The sequence below is a fragment of the Protopterus annectens genome, chromosome 8.part0 (assembly GCF_019279795.1).
Source record: "Protopterus annectens isolate FY-2018-M chromosome 8.part0, PAN1.0, whole genome shotgun sequence".
NCBI lineage: Eukaryota > Metazoa > Chordata > Ceratodontiformes > Protopteridae > Protopterus > Protopterus annectens.
Genome location: NC_056741.1, coordinates 1,026,642,967 through 1,026,662,400, shown reverse-complemented (window position 1 = coordinate 1,026,662,400; position 19,434 = coordinate 1,026,642,967). Strand labels below are relative to the sequence as shown.

Genomic DNA, 19,434 nt, shown 5'->3' with positions numbered 1-19,434 from the left:
ATCCAGTTCAAATTACAGGATGCAGAATATACAGTTAACAAAGCAAACTTCAAGCTTTCGGTAAATTACAGTGAAGAATAACTCACAAATCAGTGTTTTTTAACTTTATCACATTCATCAGTGTTACTTCCAACCTGTTCACCTTTATGGCCAGCATTATAATGGGTCATTTACATCTAATAAATGAGTAGGGTTTACCCTCCATGTACTCTATGAACAGAAGATCACAAAAAGCTGAAATTAATTTTCAATGCTGTTTGCATCACTCAGATGCAGGCACAATAAGACCATTGTTTGTTCAAAACCTAAGTGCATTGTTATGGGGTGTTTTTCCTTTCCATCCATACTGCTCTATGTCCATGGATTTGACTAAATTAGGGAGTGTACGGGGTTTACCCTGCTCCATTGTGGGGTTCAGAGAAACTTGCTACCTACAAAAATATTTGTTTTGACTTTTGTACACTGATTGTGCATCTCCTAACACTGTCTCAACTGTTTATAAGGACAGCAGTGGAACACATTTATTCAGCTGTGAATTGTAGCATTGGTGATAAGAGACTGGACAGAAGTGACAGAGACTTCCAGTGAAAGTGTAATGAGAAAATGGAGGTCAACATATAACATCTGTTGGATGCAAGTCCAGGAGTGCTGAACAAGTAATTTACTTAGAAATACGACATCCCCACTATTCAGTTAAATATTCTTCCTTTCTTGTGAAGCCAAGCCAGTTTTGTTTTAGCATGAGGGCACAATTGTTTATCATGTACTCTTTAGTCAAAATACAAAGCAATATTTCTATGAAATCACTACTGTATGCTCTCAGCATCTTAATATGTTGCGTTGTCACAGATGCTCTACTGTGTTAGTTGGTCACGCAACTTAAGGAATAAGGAAAATGTGAGTTCAGTTCCTTGTTGAGACATTTCTCTTTTCTCCATGTCTATGCTGTCTCAGAGGCAAGTATACATGTCAGGGCCGTTGGCACAGCCAGGACATCTTGGGATGCAGCTGGTACAGTACTCTAGAAAATGACTTACACTGCTATTCTGCACCCACAAACTCACTATCACCTACGCCTGTAGCCAGGATTTTATAGCAACTTCCAGACATAACCATACACAAGTACAGTCCCCCAACCCACCACAGACAGTGCATTTTTGTAAGCAATGCATCTTTCCAAAGATGAAAAAAACTACTGAAATGACATGCTTTAGAAAAAAGAAAAAAATAAATTTAGCACATCTGGAGTTCTGAAAAAAAATAAAATATATAACTTAGACTGTAATGCATATGCCAAGGCATTGTAATTTAAATTGTAGTACATGTCATTGCATAAAATAAACTATTTTTAAAAAGTGTATACAGTGATGTACACAATATATTGCTGCATATGCCCCCAGCACTCCACCAAACACCCTTGCATTAACTCTATTACATTCAACACAGATAAAGAAAACATACTTACATTGTACCAGCTCTGCATTTTCTGAAAAAAAAAAGTGGGACAAAAAGTTAGATATTTTAACACATCAGCAATTATGTTTCCAACAGATTATTATGAAAATCAAATATGTGATAACTGGTAAGAACTGGTAAAGTATACAATAAACATCATATAAAAAGATTCTCCACCGCAGATGCACAGAAATTAAACTTACTGCGTCTCCCTATATGCTACTCTTCACCACCAAATTAAAATTTCTGTCACAGTATTTTCCATATATTTCTCGTTATGACCATGCAGACCTTTATGCATAATGGGATTAAATCCCCAAACTTTCATCTTCTTACTCTTTGACTCTCAGCATATCGAGTACAAATTACAAAACAATTACACTCTGGGCAAACTGATGCATCAAACCTGTGTGTGAATGTAGTAAGATCACAGTTACAGAAGAACTGTGGTTTGTACACTTCCCTACGCTGTAAATGGAACTGAAGATGCTTCCAAGCCTTCTAGGAAGATCTTACTCTTCCATTTCCAAAAGAAAAATGTTCTTGCAACTTCAATCTACAGATCCAGTATAAACTTCGGAACCATGCCAATGAGGAGCGTGCGAAGTAACACACACCTAAAATGGGGTGTTCCTCTGCAAACAAACATTTCTACAAAGAGGTCTCCCAATAATTGGGGGAGGCAAATGAATGACTTTGGAGTATGAAAATGATTATCAGATCTGTAGTCATACACATACTTGTTAACTCTTAACAATTACATGATGGGTAAAAGCAGGCACCTCTTTGACAATTACATTGTTGTTAATAGCAGGTATGTCTGCAGGTTGCCACAGGTGGGTACTCTGACTACTGCTGCACAATGATGCGTCTCTGTAACATGCTTACATCTGTAGCATAATTAAAAGCATCACATAGCAGGCACAGCCCATGTAACTACAATGCCAACACACTACAGACAACACTTACACAGCAGTAGTTTACACACATATATCTAGTATTCCAATATGTGCACCTCAAAATTGTCTGCAATCATGCACATATGTACTAAACTGCTGCTTCCTGGCAGCCCAATGCAGGGTGTGGCATGTGCTGGAAAATCTATATATGCAAACTTACAGTATACAGTAAGCTAGTAGTGGATACGAGAAACCCTATTCCTTCCTGCCTTCTGCTTATGCATCCCTGGAACACCACTAGCAAGAGGCTTGTGTTGGAAATTCTCCACTGCTATTGAGATTAAGTTATGAACAGATATTGCCTACACTGTTCCGAATTCTTCTATGTATGCTCTGTGTATTAAGATGCTTTGAGGCAGTAATTTACACTTAAAACTGGGAGCCACAATACATCCTTACACAGTTGCATAAATATTTCATTCACTGAGTCTCAGCATCGTTTTCTCTTTCTCAGTACCTTCACTCAGGCAACACTTCCTTTCTACAGGGGAGATACCGGTCAATCCTGCAGTACATTTGTGAATAACCATCCTATCATCTAGTTTATGTTTCAAGAAGATAGTCAGTTGCACTGCTTAACATGCAGGGGAAGTTTAGTCCAGAGATTTGGGAGCTTCTTGATTTTAAACCTGTCCCTCCACCATATTTTATTTATCTGTTGGCAAAGATTTTATTTCCTGGTTCTAACATTGGTGGACATATTTGACTTGAGATAAACAGGAGGTCCAGGGCAATCGAGTCTTTAATATGGCAGCAAGCGAAACAGATTTCCCTCAAAAGTCTATAATACACTGAATAAAGAAATAGAGCTTGGTAGCTCAGAGACTTTAGGCATATGATCGTTTGGTCAGGAAATGTTGGGGGTCTTTCCAACTGATTGACATTTTTAGTGAGATACAGCCCAAAGAGATCATCATGTTTAATACTTGGCTTAATCACTGGAGAGATTATCTCTTTAATTATGAAGTACATTTGGCAATTAGTTGGGCTAAACAAAAGGATTTCTTGGCAACCATTGTCACATGATCTTCAAAAGAAAGGAAGCTATCAAACTAAATGGCTAGTTCCCTACGTTCATAGATTAGCAATCATAGATTAGAAAGTATAATGTGAGAGAGGACAGTCTACCAAAAGTGATATTGCACTTTTTAGCATTAAGTTTGAGACAATTTTTAGTACAGCAAGAGTTTACTAAGTAAAGTTCATCATCTACAAACTTTGACAGCCTGATGTCTTGGCTCTCTGCTTGAAAATTTTTATTTATTTTTATTTTTATTTTACATTTGTTAACTGGGGTTGTATGACTGAGCCGAAAAGGCCCTTTTTCAGTAGAGGCCCGGGGAGAAAAGCTCCACAAAGAAAAATTACAGACACATTTAGTTATTTAGACATGATCAGTATACACACACACATTACAGGAGACATGTTTTTACAGTGGTATGCGGCACATAAACAGTTACAGTGGGGAGAACAAACAAAAAAATATTAATTTTAAAAATAAAGGTAATTAATAGATTTGTGGTGTACACCTGAAATTTGGAACATTGGTAGAATACATACATAGTACACAGGTACAGTACATACATTGTAGATTAGCCAGTGTTTGTGAGTAAGATTGAAAACTATTATCAAGTGCTCTGGATTTTGTATGTATGTGTTATCCGCTTTCACTAGTTTGGGGAGCAATCATGGCACTGCCAACTTTCCTGGAGATGGTGCCTGATGAGGTCTTTAAAGGAGGCTTTGGATGATGTGTTTTGACTGCTTGTAGGGACAGAGTTCCATTTTTTAGCCACTGAACAACTATATAGTGTGTTTCCAAAGCTATTGTAGCTGTTGGTGACTTCTAGTAGTAGTTTGCTTGATGATCTAAGAGACCTTTTGGCTGAGTGATGTTGTACTAGGTTTTTGAGGGCAGGACGCTTATTGGGGAGGTAATAGATAGAATGACAGAGGCAGAGCTGATTGTAGGTTAGGAGATTGGGCAGTTCAAGCCAGTGGAGCTGTCTCAAAGTAGTGCAGTGATGAGTTCTATATGAGCAATTTGCAGCAAAGCGGGCAATTCTGTTATAACAGGCTTCCATTTTGCTTAGCTCAGTTTTGTTGAGATTAGTCAGAATGGGAGATGCATAAAGTAGGGTGGATAGAAGTTGGGAGCGAGCAATGGCTGATCTTGTGTTGTTGGTAAGAAATGGTTTGATACGGTAGAGCGACCCCAGTTTGGCATGTACTTTTTTAATAGTTAAGTTGAGATGACTATCAAATTTCAGGTGAGAATCTATGGTTATTCCCAATAGCTTAGCCTGTGCCACTGGAGCAATTGGAGTAGCATTAGTGGAGTAGATAGTGAATTGACTGTTAGTGTTTTTGTTAGAACTGGTTATAATCATAAGCTGAGTTTTCTTTGGACTGAGGATAAGTTGGGCTTTGGTAAGGTAGTTTTCAACGTCAGAGAATGCTAGTTGAGTTGTTTGCAGGAGGGTGGGAATGTTTTGGGCAGCACAGATTAAGGTAGTGTCATCTGCATACTGAATTATAGATGCATGCTGTGTGGAGGTATGGAGGTCATTTGTGAAGACTGTGAATAGTAGTGGTCCTAAGATAGAACTCTGTGGGACTCCTATAGTTATGGACAGCTGAGGAGAGAGAGAATTTTCCCATTTCACAGCTTGGTACCTGTCAGTTAAGTAGCTTTGCAACCAGGTAAGAGTGGGATTTGATAGATGATATTGGTTTAGTTTGTTTAACAGGATTTGGTGTGAGACTGTGTCAAATGCTTTGGACATATCCAAAAAAAGAGTTGACACTTGTAGGCCTTCATTTTTGAGACGGTTTACTGTGTCTGTGAAGCACAGGAGGGCTGTAGTGGTACTATGGGCAGGTCTGAAACCATGCTGAGTAGGTGGCAGGATGTTGCTGTCTAGGAGATAGTTTAGCATCTGGGTATGGATGCATTTTTCTACGATTTTGGCCAGGGGGGAGAGTAAAGCAATGGGTCTGTAGTTATAAAGTTCAGTGGAGGTCCCGCCAGGATATTTTCCAGAGTTTGGGCACATAGTTTTCAACAATTGATCTGTTTATGAGAGTGGAGACTGGGATAGCAATAGCATCTGCTGTGAGTTTCAAGAAATAGCTGGGGAGTAGGTTGGCTGCTGTTGATGAGCTTTTTAGTTTGGAGAGCATGCTTTTGATTGAAGTGGTAGAAACTGTTTTGAGGGTAAAGCTTGTATTAGTGTTATTTGTGTTGGGGGGGATAGTGAGGAAGGAACTGTCCTGTGATACTAAGGATAGAATTGAGTTCACAAAGTGGGAGTTGAATTGTGTTTCGATGGGAACTTTAGTGTCAGGGGTGGTTGGTTTGGGGGTAGCCTTTTGGGTGGATTTTAGTAGCTGGTTTACATTTTTCCAAAATATTTGTGGGTTGTGTTGGTATTTAGTTTGTAATGTTGTGTAGTAGGATTTTTTGTCCAGCCTAATGCATTTTTTGTACGGTTGCGCAGTTCTTGGTACTTAGTTAGGCTTTGTGTTTCTTTGTTTTTTATATAGTAAAGCCAGGCAGTGTCTCTGGACTTGAGGATTTGTTTGGTTTCTTTACTGAGCTAGGAGTTTGTACAGGATCTAACCTTGATTTTGCACAATGGAGCGACAGTGTTTAGGTGTTGTAGAAATGTTTTGTTGAAATATGCTACAGCCTGGTCAAGTGGGAGGGTTTTTAGGGGGGGTCCAGTCACAGTTACAGAGTAAAGTGTTGAGGACCTCAGGAGATAATTTTTTTGCGTTTCTAGTGGAAATATAGTTAGTGGTTTTGCATATGCTTGTTCTACTATGTATAAAGTACATTATGTTGTGGTCACTTAAGGTGTCTGGGAGACTGCCTGTGTGAGGGTACAATGCGGGGTTGTTAGTTAGGACCCAATCAAGGATGGATTCTCTTTTAGATTTTTTATCACATCTAGATGGAATTTGGACTAGCTGCTGGTAGCCATGGAGATTTATTAGATTACTTGGTGGTTCTGATATACAGGTGAACCAATCTAGGTTGAAGTCCTCCAGAATAAGGGTTTCTTGTGAGTATGTGGAAGAACACCAGGATAAGTCTTCAAGGCTAGCAGGTGTATTACCAGGTGGAATATAGATCACAATTATGGTGATGACCTTTTTAGGGTGAAGTTGAAGTTGTGAGATAAGTATGTCCCAATTATTGGGGGAGGGGTAGGAGTTTGGTAATTGATGGACAGTTAAGTTTGACTTGTACAGTAAGGCAGTTCCACCCCCTTTACGAAGTGGTCTGTCTTGTCTAATGATATTGTAGCCGGTAGGGAGAACTTCTGAGTTAGCTATGTTTTTATTTAGCCAGGTTTCTGTTAAAGCAACTATGTCTGGGGAGTAGTGTGCTATTGTGGCCTGGAGTTCAGGTATTTTATTTTTGATACTTCTAATATTAATATTTAGCATTAAAAGATGGTTTTGCTGCTGTTGTTGATTTGCCCAGGGGTGTAAATACCAAAAAGGAGAGGTTCCTGCATGGACTCCTGAGAGACTGCTGTTCACCTTCATACACTGAGTGGAATCTGTTTTTTAGCCAGATTGCTATCCATCTTAACATATATGGGTTGATTTTTAAAGCATTTAGTTTTGTATGATACTGGCAAGGGAAAGGTGTCAAAGGCGTTAGGGAAGTCAATATTTGCCACATGCACTGCATGGTGAATATCTACAGCCTCCATAACTTTTCCAAAGAAATTTAACAGATTAAAATAGCCACGATCAATCCATCACACAGCCAATTTTTTGGGGGTCATGTCTAACCAGATTTCTGATACCACAATTTACAAGGTCAGTTATAAGTTACATAGTTTTGCAGATGAGGCTTGTAAGGGTGACAGTTCTGGAAATACCCACGTTGGATGCAAGGCCACTCTTCTGGAGGGGCATCACTATTGCTGTGTGCTACTTATCAGGGACAAAACAGTGGCTAAAGTTAAGTTTGTGGAGTTTATCACAACGGCATATTTAACAGTACTAATTAAGCAACCAGGTATGTTGTGAGATCCCATCGAGGAAGTGCTTCTGGCCTTGGTTAACATTTTCATTAAAAGATCATTAGGGATAACTGGGGGAGTAACGAATTCAGATATTTGGGGGATTTGAACAGATGTATCAAGAGTGATACTGGCATTAATTTTTCCAAAACGATACTGGCAAGATGGGTCAGAAAAGGAGGCCCCCTTATGAATAAGTTCCAAACAATGAGGGGATAAGTTTTGTTTTTTTTTTTTTTTCCTAGCCTAACAAGAATTTATAATTATCTTTGGCTTCAGAATCCAGCCTATGTTCATGGGCTTCTTTAATCTGAAAGTGTTTTTTATGTTTGTTTGTTTTTTTTTTTTTTTTCTTTTGTAATGCTTTAGAAATTATCCTTAAAGATGGGTTTTGGATCTACTGAATAATTTAAGGATTTATTAATTATTATCATTATTATTATTAATAATAATGCACAATGAAGGGAAGTGCTTGCAGCTCCCTGCTACTGTTATGATGCTCTTGTCTTCTCTTCCTGTCTTATGCATACTTGGCACAGAGCACAACTGTCCACCTAGGTCTGCTTCACTGCTTTCAGGTTTGTGCAATCTAGGCCCGCTTCCACTTCCACTGTATATGTCTGAGAGGTACTGAAAAGCATCCTTTAACTGCACATCCCACTTCTGAAGAAACTCACATTTACATTCCTTTTAGGAAGACGAAACAGTTTTATTATAAAGCTGCATTAAGAACAATGCAAAATTAGACTATTTTCTAAAACGTGGTGCTTCTTTCCAATACCGCAGCAAAATCTATGCAGATGATTTAATAACCATGCTACATCAGACATTTCTGAAATGTTCTATAGTAATCCAGAAATGCTGCTAGCCCATACGATTAAAGTGAGTGCACATTACTGGATATTTAGTTGTATGCAAAATATATGGGCTAAAAACTATCTTGGAAATCTAAGGCTGGGCTCCTTCAGATCCTCACAGAGCAACAGCCTAGTATGTACCTATGAACCTATGGATAATTTCTAATCTCTTGTTCCATCATGCAAAAGTACACAACTGCCCAACACAAATACATACATCACAGCAAAAGATGTCAAATGACACATGACCTTACCCTTACGCCTTGTACATTCAATTTACACATTTTTATTACTTTAATTATTTTTATACTCTGTTTTGTACTTTGCAGTTTCAAGCTATTTTTTTTTAGTTTGGTAAAGGAAAGGAGCAATTTGCAAGGGTAGATTCATAGAAGTGAACATGATGTTTACTTTTTCAGCCTTTTTTGTAGTAACAGCAGTAATAGTGTGGGAGAACATATTTTTTTCTTTTCTTACTATGTTTGACACACACTGCCTGCCAACCACCAACTTTCTTACCAGTAACTAATCCCCTATGGGCTCTGTGAGTGAGGGGTGATCATGGGAACTGTCACCAAGACCTCCATCAGATTTTTTCTGCTCTTTCTTCCACCCAATGCACCCTCATGTTTTTCTGCACTCTGAACAATGGGCAACAGTGCTGGGCTGTCTTTCATTTTCAAAAGGGAAGCAAGCCAGCAGGACAATTCCCATACACTTCAGAATTCTCTGGTCTCCCCCAGATAAATAATTTCTTACAAGTGTGCCTAACAACACTCGGCAAGACCAACTCCACTGCATTGCTCCTCTCTCACTGTGCCACCTTAGTCAGGTGGTTGAGCTGATAATCAAACTTTGACCTCCTATCCTGTAGTCAGGGTTTTATCCCTCTACTCCTCAGGAGATAATTTAACAGTGTTCTTGGATAGTGAGTTTAACAGCAGATGCTGGGCTCACAGTGTTGCACTCAATGATCAGGCACAGGTATTTCATAGGAGTTTGGTTTTCCTTGCTTTTTTCTGACTAGTTGTTTTCCTTGATATTTTTGCAGGGGTTCGGATGTATGACTGGACAGTCCCTTGAATTACTATGGAATGCACACTGCAGGCTGAATACGTTTCATTATTTTTGCATTAAACCAGTTATTATCTGATGTTAAGAGGTTAAGGAGTATGTATTTCACTTTTTTTTGTCAAAGTTCACCTGTAACGGTGATGCACAGGACATCAGGTTTACAAATGTTTAATGAGCTGAGTCACTGTGTTTGGATTCAGCAGCTTTGAGTAGTGTCAGTCATCATATCCCAAATATCAGAACCTTTGGATAAAGTTCTGATCTTCAGAACAGATTATGTACATTGTAAAGTGAAAGACAAAGCTGTCTGTATCATCATGGAGGATTTTGAAGTAGAGTTGTTGTATAAAAGGGAATGCCCTTACATTCACTGCTGCAGTAATCTTAATGATATGGGATTCCCTGCCGCACAAGCCTGACAACCAGCCAGTCTTCCAAAGATTTCTGAATTTAAAAGGTATGCCGAACGACACATTATGCTCCCTGTGTAACGCAGGGCATAAAGGTGATATTCAAGCTTACCAAAAACAGAACTGCTTTGCCACCAGTCTGAACATATCTTTTACACCATCACTCTATTTACCTGCTTCCGCTGTCTGCCAGTTGAACACATTTTCATTCTCCAGTGACTTTCTACTGTTTACTGTTTCTGCAAAATAAGTGCCAAATTGGGGATTTTGTTTTTTCTTGTATTTTTATGTTCCTTGAGGTTAATGTCATCCTGGAAGAGTAAATGCCAGTGTGGGAGACAGATTCCCGAAAGAGACTGCCACGATAAGTCTCATTTTTGCTTAGGTGCTTCTCATAACCATACGTCTTGTTCTATTTGTCAGGTGTTTGTTCCAAAAACCCTTCGTAGTACACTTTCTTCCTTTCCTTGTATCTTGAGAACCAGCATCTTAAGCTACTCGTTAAAGATACTATGGATGGAATCTCTTGTCCTGATGGTCAGCCGTTAGGGAAGAAGGTGAAAAAGGTACAACCGGAATCTTCCACTGTCCAGCCTCTGCCAGGTGTTTCGCCCAAGGTCATTACAAACACAAATGCTCGCCCGGCTATGATGTCGGATTTCTCGGTCGCGACTGTGTTGGAGGCAGGTGAGGATCCAACTGGCAGCATGTCCAAAGAAGCTTTGTAGGCATCTGTCTCAGATGTTCTGAGGGAACCCCGGTTGATTTTTTCTGAGGGGCCTAGGGGAGTTCTTCAGTTTGTTGCTGGGGAAGAAGTTCCTACTATGGTTCTCGACTGTCATCCTGGATATGAGCCTTCTCAGGGCATTCCCCTAAAAACGAGACAAAAAAATCTCAAAATTTTCCACTGGTACCTCCTACCGCAGCCACCACTGTTACCTTAGAGACCTTGACTGGCTTGAACTCCCACAACTCCTACACCAAATTCAACTCACCTTTGCTCATAAACTAGTAAACCACACTCTCCGAATTCCATCGCTCCATACAATTCTCCAACCCTACCACTCCTGCAACAAAAATCTACTCCAGGTCACCAAAGCCAAAAACTCAGCAGGTGAAACACTATTTTCCTGCGCTTTATCCAAGCTCTGGAACAACCTTCCCACTACCATAACTACCCTTCCTTCCTGCAGTCTTTTCAAGGCTCCACTTAAATCTCAATCTCTCACTGGCTTTGTCCTTGTCCAAACCCTGACTAATTAACACCCCTTAAACCCTTCTCTCCTTTCCCAGATTTATACAGAGTAGCCCCTCTATCACTATAAAACTGAACTGAAGATTATTCACTGCCTGTTAATCCTTTCAGGATTTAGTTATCATTTATTCTACTATTATTGTTATCTAGTTACCGTTTGGAAAAATTGTAGCTCTGTGTTTTACTTCTTCTTTTTCTCAATGCTTACGACTCAATTGTACCTAATTTGCTCCTGTATTTCTCCATGTTATTATCACCTCTACTATATAACTACCTTGATTGTTATTGTTTACCATCTACCATGTTCATTCTGTGGAGCTTTTCTCCCCGGGCCTGCGCTAAAAAAAGACCTGTGTCCAGTCGGAATTTCCCGGTAAACAAATGTAAATAAATAAAATAATAACAAATAATAAATATGTTTCTTCCACTTCTAAGGATCCCACAAAGTGACTGTCAGGCTTTTGCTCAGGTGTTATTTTCTGCCTTAATATCCTTGTAGCCTCCTCATGGGGTTTCAGTTCCTGCTCCTCCTTGGTCCTCTACTCCTCTTAAAATGCCTACAGACCAGGATTCTTTCGAGGACGAGTCTGATTCTGCTGACGAATCCCTAACTTATTCTACTCAAATTCCTTCTCCTTTGGACTATGGGTCAGAGAAGGAGGAATCTATTAGTCCTGATGTTCCTTTGGAAGAAATTTCCTTTGCAGAAACACTCTCTAGGATGATGGATTTTTTTAAGTGGGATTGTTCTCCGGTCTCTGATATCCATAAGAGGTACTATAAGTTGTTGCAGTTAGACTCTCCTAACCCTGTGGCTATTCGTCCTGTCTTGGCTGCTTTACTGGATGCTTTCTCCAATGCCTCTCAGGTGCCTGATTCTCTCCCCTCTGCTCCCAAGAAGGCTGACAGGTTTTACAGGGTTCCTGAGGATTGTTCTTTTTTATATAAATATCCTGCTGCTGACCCTTCGGTAGTGTACGTAGCCTCTGATAAGCGGTCTCAACTGCTTCCTTTGCCCAAGTTATTGCCTTCTGTCAAGCCAGCAGAACTATGGACAGGCTGGGCAAAAAGGTTTACACGTCTGCTGCCCTAGCTTTTAAGGTGATTAATTATCAGACCCATAGGTCTAAGTAAGTGTTGGCATTCTTTCACAGGCCTGTCAACTTATTTCTGATTTTCCAGACACTGAGGGTAAACTGAGGGTAAAACTTCTGTTCTTTTCTTGATAGGGACATCCTCTAAAGTTGTTTGTCATTCTATTAAATGTAGTTATGATGAGGTGGATGCCTCTTCTAGGGCTGCTATATATGGTTCTGTTATGAGGTGGTAATCTCGGCTTAAACGCAAACCTCTACCTGATGACATTAGAACTAAGTTGATGGATGCTCCTCTGGATTATAAATTTTTGATTGGGGAAGCTGCATCTGACTTGTTTAAGTCCCTTCAGGATAAGGGTAAGACCTTACAGAAGCTTAAAATGTGTTTTGTTTCTCCTGTGCCTAAATTTCAGAGAAACTACCCCACTAAGCATGTCTTTGCTCATAGGCAGTACTGTCCTTCTACTAAAGGTAAGAAGAGTGGCAATCAGACTATCCGTCCCTTCCCAGCCACATTCCTCTTTCTCTTCCAGTTTGGCTTCAGATGAGGAACAGAATGACGATCACTGTTTTGCAAAGAAAATCACTGTCAGAAGGATCTGTACATGTCCACCAACAGTGATTCCTTGTTTTAGGAAATTTGTCACTTTGTGTGTTTTTGCGACAGTGGAGCTGGTGCATACAAGTCTGGGGGAGTGGAAGCTTGCCTTCTTGCAAAAAAAAATTGTTTTTCACCTTTGTGTGTTTTGGGCATTAGATTCTGGCATCAGGGTATGTCTGTTTTTCGCATTTCAGTTTCAGTAGTGGAACAGTGTCAAAGATAGTGGGTGATACCTTGGGACTGTGAGAGGCAAGTCCTTGCTCTTACCTGAAAATGTTTTGAAACCCATTTTTTAACAATTGCTGCACTGGTATTCTACATGTGTTTTCTCAGAAAGTGAAACAGGTTATATAGTGAGATGTTTTGCCCATTACATTTTGTTGGATTCAGCATATTTTTTTTGACTATGTTTGCACCTTCTGATGCTTCACTGCTGTATGCATCTAGTCCACACATGTGGGAGTTGCTTCTAAATAATGTATTTTACTCATGTTTTGTATTTTATTCAACATTTTTTCTATGTCATTTCCCCTCCCATCTGTTGACTATCAAGCCTTCCCCCAATTACATGATCCCATTAATTTCCCCAATACCGAGTATCCTACTGAGGATGCAAGACCTCTCCAGAGCATCTGCCTATATTCCTTTCATCAATCCGCTAGCTGCAAGATGGAGACCTTCATCCCACTGTACAGGCTAGTCTGGTGCCTATGGCCACCATAAAGTGAAGCCTTGCATGGTACTACACAACACTTCACCTCCCTACCAGCAACATGCTTCATCCCAAACACATGACAAAGACGCACTTCCTTCACAGCTACTTCCTTACCTTCGGGGGGATGACATGAGCACCAGTAGCACTGGAGGGACCTATAGCCTCCCCTGATATGTGTACACACACACACACACACACACACACACACACACACACACACACACACACACACACACACACACAACGTCTGCCATCACTGGCTTTGGGAGGTCTAAGGCCCACATCTCCTGATCACGGCTTCTGGCCAAGTCAGCATAAGTCATTCCCTCCCACCTCTTCTTCCCGTCTCTTTCACAGCCCAAGCCACTGCTTAAACGGCAGTCACAAGGAATGCATTTAGAGCTTTATCCATCTGTGCCACAATCCATACATGAATATGTACTTAAGATCTTGTTAATATTCTTGGAACATTCTTCCATGGTTCTTAAAAGATTGTTGTTCATCTTGGCAGCATTTCTTATTCTTTCTGTTAACAATACTCCACATCTTCTTTAAACCTTGAATTAATTATTTCCCTTGTTTACCATGTCCATTTTCTAAGATTAGCGGTACTTTTTTCCAAAGGAGAGTGCATTTATCGCCACCATGGTGAACTTTGCTCTTTTCTCCGCTACAGTGCGATCTTGGAGTTGGTGTATTTAGTTAGGGGGTGTGGAGACAAAGCCCCCACATGGGCGGGTTTGATTTGCTTTGTTTTGTTTTTTTTTTCACCATGGTGGCCCAGTGGTTAGTTTCCTGGAGTGACACTGCCATGTTCCAGGTGTTCGATAATATGATGTTTCACTAAAGTGGTCTCGGCATTATGAAGTTCAAGTAAGTCATTTTTCGATTATATAAAGTAGATCCATACATATATGTAGATATATATGTATGTATATGTATATACTGTAATTTTCTATTGTGAGAGATCTTATGTTTCATGTGCACTAAAGTCTGAATAATCATTGCACTTTTAAATGACCAGGTATGGGATACATTTATTGTTTTCTTACTGCTTGAAATGGTGGCTGTTACTGTGGCCTTTCACTAGGTGCACACATTGTAGCTTGAGATAATGCCATCAAATATAAACAGTTCTACATTTAAAGGCATCCTATGTAATAGTTTTGTTTTTCATCATTTCTGAGTCATCAAGAAATAACACCTTTGACACAACTACAAAAGGGTTTTTCCATAACACTGAATGAAATAATGTTAGCTATTAAAAAACTCAAACCAAATAAGGCGCCAGGACCTGACGGTTTTACAGGAGAATTTTATAAAACTTTTAGTTGTCAACTTTCTAAAATTCTCCTTGCCGTGTATAATTATATCATCTCTAAAAAGATTACTAATAAGTATATGAACAATTCTAAAACAATATTCACCCCAAAACCGAACTCTGACAAGTCCAACCCTCTCTGCTATAGGCCTATTGCCTTTATTAACGTTGACATCAAAATCTTATCTACCATTTTCACTAACAGAATCCAGAAAGTTATAGCTACAGACATTTCTTCTGAACAGTTGGGATTTATGAAATAGAGGCAGCTTTGTGACAATACTCTTACCTTAAACACATTAATGCTGTTTCTAAAAAGTGATAACCACCCGCATTATGCACTCACGCTAGATGCTACCAAAGCTTTTGATAACGTTGATTTAAATTTCCTTTACCTAACCATGAAATACTTAACTTTCCTGATTTTATTATCAACACCATTAAGATGCTTTATAACAATGCCTCTACTTCCCTGTATATAAATAAAACTTTATCACGCCCTATTAAAATTACCAATGGTACTAGACAGGGCTGCCCACTCTCACCTTATCTTTTCAATTTATATCTGGAACCTTTCCTTCTCTGGGTTAAACAAAAGACTTGTCACCATATTCCAAAAGTCTTCAACATTGATATAAATTATTCTGCATTTGCAGATGACCTAAACATCTATTTTGAGCTCCCCAACACCAATCTTCATAAAATACAAAAATCTATTAATCTTTTTGCTAAGGCTGCTGATTATAAATTAAACCCTGCAAAATCATCTATTTTTCCATTAAATCCTGCAAATCATTTAGAATATTACTTCCCCCTTTCTGACATTCCTCTCAAATATACACTCAAATACCTAGGAATAAATTTCACACATCCTCACCAAGAACTAATAAAAGCAAATCTATATAAAGTCTGGGATCAGATAAAAATGATCTAACTAGATGGAAAAACATCAATCTTTCTCAAAATCCGCTATCATTAAAATGAATATTTTACCTAGAATCCTTTTTCATCTTAACTCCCATCTTCCTAAATGTTCCGAAATTTTTTTTCACAAAAATGGAAACCACAACCTCAAAATTTTTATGGTTCGCTAAATCAACCAGAATATCATACAGGAAACTAATTACCCCAAAGACCAAAGGCGGTTTAAGTCTCCCGGACTTTAATTTATATTACCACATTATTAATGCTAGCCGTCTAATTCAAATAGCCTGCTATGATCCCTCTGCTGAATCTTGGTACCCAACCTGATCAAATCAAAATATGGTGCAACTATATATATTTGTTAAAACTCAATCCATATGATGCCCCTTTTCTTGCACATGATGGTGACTACAAATTCAAGATCTTGCCTACACTAAAGAACAAAATTCGCATCTTTCAAACTCTGATGACCTCCTTAAATTTACACAATACTGTTCTCATTCTCCAACCTATTCACCTAAACCTTAACTTAAAAATCAATAATAAAATGATTGATCTAACAAACTTCCCTATTATTAAGAAAGCTATAGTCTGGCACTTTTATAACTCTAAAAATGTTGCCGAGGTCAAAGCCTTATTTGGTGCTCCTAACAAATATGATCCTATCTTAAGACAAATTAGCTCACTTAGAAAACAAAAATTCTCTAGCTATAGAGTGAAGGAGCAAGACATTACAGTATCACAACCTACCATTACATCACTTTCCCTACGGAACAAAATGACTTTGAATACCTATAAACCTGTGTCAGGCATTAAATATAATCATTCACTTCTATTTTCCAAATATTGGGACGGCATACAAGGAGAAATCTCTACGAAGTCTAAATGCGAAGCAATCAATAATACCCTGAATCTAACCCCCCTTCAAAAACCTAATCTACACTCAACTTATGATAAACAACAATTCCTATTACACCGCAGCAGTCTTACTAAAATTCGGATACAATAAAAATCTAACCTGTCTGTCCTACTCCCTCCCACACGTAGCTATACTTCACATCTTTTGGAGCTGTAAGAATATTTACAAACTTTGTTGTTCTCTCAGAACGCAGTTGGAAAAAAATGGGATACGAAAAAAAACACATTTTCCTGGCAAACCATGACTCTAAATATAATTCCTAAATCTCTCAAGGGTATCCATCGCCACATCTGTGTTACAGCCTGCGCTCTTTTGAAATATTTTATAGCCAAGAATTGGGTCAATCCCTCAGCAACAGCTTCTAAAAACTTTACATCAATGGCAATCAAACATCTATCTGCACATAAGTTATGCAATAATAACAAAAAAGAATATTTTCAGAATTATTGGTGTAGCCTTTTTGACCTAATCCAAACTAAATCTTCCAAAATGTGGGTCACTAACATTACATTCCAGGAAATCCTCCATCGGTATTGTATCTGGCCATATAATCATTAGACAATGTTATCATCACACTGTAGCTTTAGATTTTACAAAGTATTTTGCTATATTACTTTGTTATCCTCTGGCATCCATGGTGTAAATATGTTATAAATAGTGTACATGGTGTAAATACATGGATGTACCCTCCTTACCGCTCTTCTTTCTTCTTAAGACAGTCATATACTCCTCCTTCCAAGCCATTTTGTATTTGTTTCTTTTAGACTTTGACTGTAATATGCTATTGGAGGTCTGTACTGCTTATATTATTCTCTAAGATGTAAGTTTCCCTGTAAAGATAACTGCTGTTTTATAAATGCATAGTTTTTGTATTAACGGTTATATATATACCCATACTTTACTGCTTTCTGTAATGACTTACAGTTTTTCCATTTTATGTTTGAAAAGTTTGTAAAATTCAATAAAAATATATTTGACAAAAAAAAAAAAAAAAAAAAGAAGTGTGACTCAGATAACCCATGATCAATTAATAACGCGGCTGCTGGAAAAGCCAGCCAGGAAAGGTGAGAGCTAGCAGTCAATGCAGACAATGCTGGCCCACCCATCCTGGAGGAAGGGAAGTGGTATGGCCCACAGGGTGGATTTAGACTACAAAGTGTTCTCACAGCTGCCTAGATGAAGGTTGTACAGTAACCAGCTCTTGCCTTAGTCAAGGAGAAAGAAAGGATAATTGCAGCAAAGTTTAGATGGCTGGTAGGCAAGAGTATAGAAAAAAATGTATATGAAAATGAAAGCATTTTTATTTGTACTATATATATTTCTTAACAAAATGTTAGTGTTGAAAGCTGTAGTTCTTTTTTCACAGAAATCTTAGTAATGATTTTTTGTGAACATATACACATCTGACAGTCTGGTACACAGGACTATGAGCTGCTAATAAGCTTCATCTTATAGTGACTGGTTTGATTCACACAGTCTCTACAGGACTATTGTGTAATTCTCAACATGTCACTTATCCCCTTTACTCCCACTAGCACTAATGCTAATGAGATGTGAAATACCTCTGCGCTGGCAAGCTGGACAGTAGCTGTCTGCATCTTTGAAAATAAACATTCTTTATATATATATATATATATATATATATATATATATATATATATATACATACATACATACAAGTGTATAGATATACACACATATACATGTCACCCTATGTCCCATGAAGCCCATAGATTATACTTACACCTACTAGAAACACTCACCATTCAACCAAATGCCATACTCATGGGGGACTTTAACTATCCTTGTATAAACTGGAAATACTACATAATCCCAAATTTGCAGGCGCAGAGATTCCTAGACTTCATAAACACAAATACCCCGGAGCAGTCAGTGCATATGTCTTCTCTAGAGGTACAAACATACTGGAACTGCTATTCACAAATATGGAAGAACACTATCCCCCATCAAGTGTCATGTCCTCTCTGTTAAGGTGAGAACAATCAGTTCTGTAACCTCAGCAAACCTTGTAACAGTTACAAACTATTTAAAAAAAAAAAACTACCTCTTATTAAGAAAGAACCTGTAAAAATGTCATGCCCTCTGAACTCAAATAACACAGCAGCTTATGGGGAATTATTCACAGAAACTCTGTACAACCATGTCAAAGATTGCATAGAGGTTTCTGTGCCTACCAGAAGTTAGACTAAAACGATCTCAAAAAACAAACCTCCCTGGTGGAAGACAAATTTAAACAGGTTGTACGACAAAAGAAAACAAAAAGTCATAGCTAAATTTAGGAAGTGCAACACCAAAAAGGATAAAAACTCTCATATGAAACTGAATAAAAAAAGATTGCTTTTGAGTGTAATGCTGCCACAAAACTACCCAGACAAGGCAATTTCAAGTATTTGGGACCTTTAACATGATTTAAAGTACAAAAATCAACAAATAAAGGAAAAAATAAAGCAGCAATAATCTAAAGCAGTTAAGTGAAGCACAAAATAGTATAATAAATTGCTTATCTGCCAAGGATTAATCAGGACTAATTCAGGACCCTCTCAGAGTGTGGCAAGGACACCAAGCAAATGAAAGCTCTGGGAAAATGAGCAGGAGACAATGTGTAGCAAAGAAGGTCAACTCAACAACAATACTGGTTTGCTAGGTGGGCACTCTATATCATAGATCTACTGAAAATAATTGGTGGGAAAAGTACTTAAATAGATTATACTACAGACTACAGCAATGAAACAACGGAAGGACAGACTTTGGAAGTCAGACTGCCATAAGAATCCAGAGACACAG

At 38.5% G+C, this 19,434-nt stretch overlaps 1 protein-coding gene across 1 annotated transcript in view; it reads right to left on the bottom strand.

Annotated features, from left to right (window-relative positions):
* GRAMD1A (GRAM domain containing 1A) overlaps nucleotides 1-19,434 on the bottom strand; it is a 1,293,980-nt gene that overhangs the window by 891,391 nt on the left and 383,155 nt on the right. Inside the window, exon 3 of the mRNA XM_044079359.1 lies at nucleotides 1,466-1,486. Within this exon, the coding sequence (XP_043935294.1) occupies nucleotides 1,466-1,486 (21 nt within the window). The remainder of the gene's footprint in view (nucleotides 1-1,465; nucleotides 1,487-19,434) is intronic.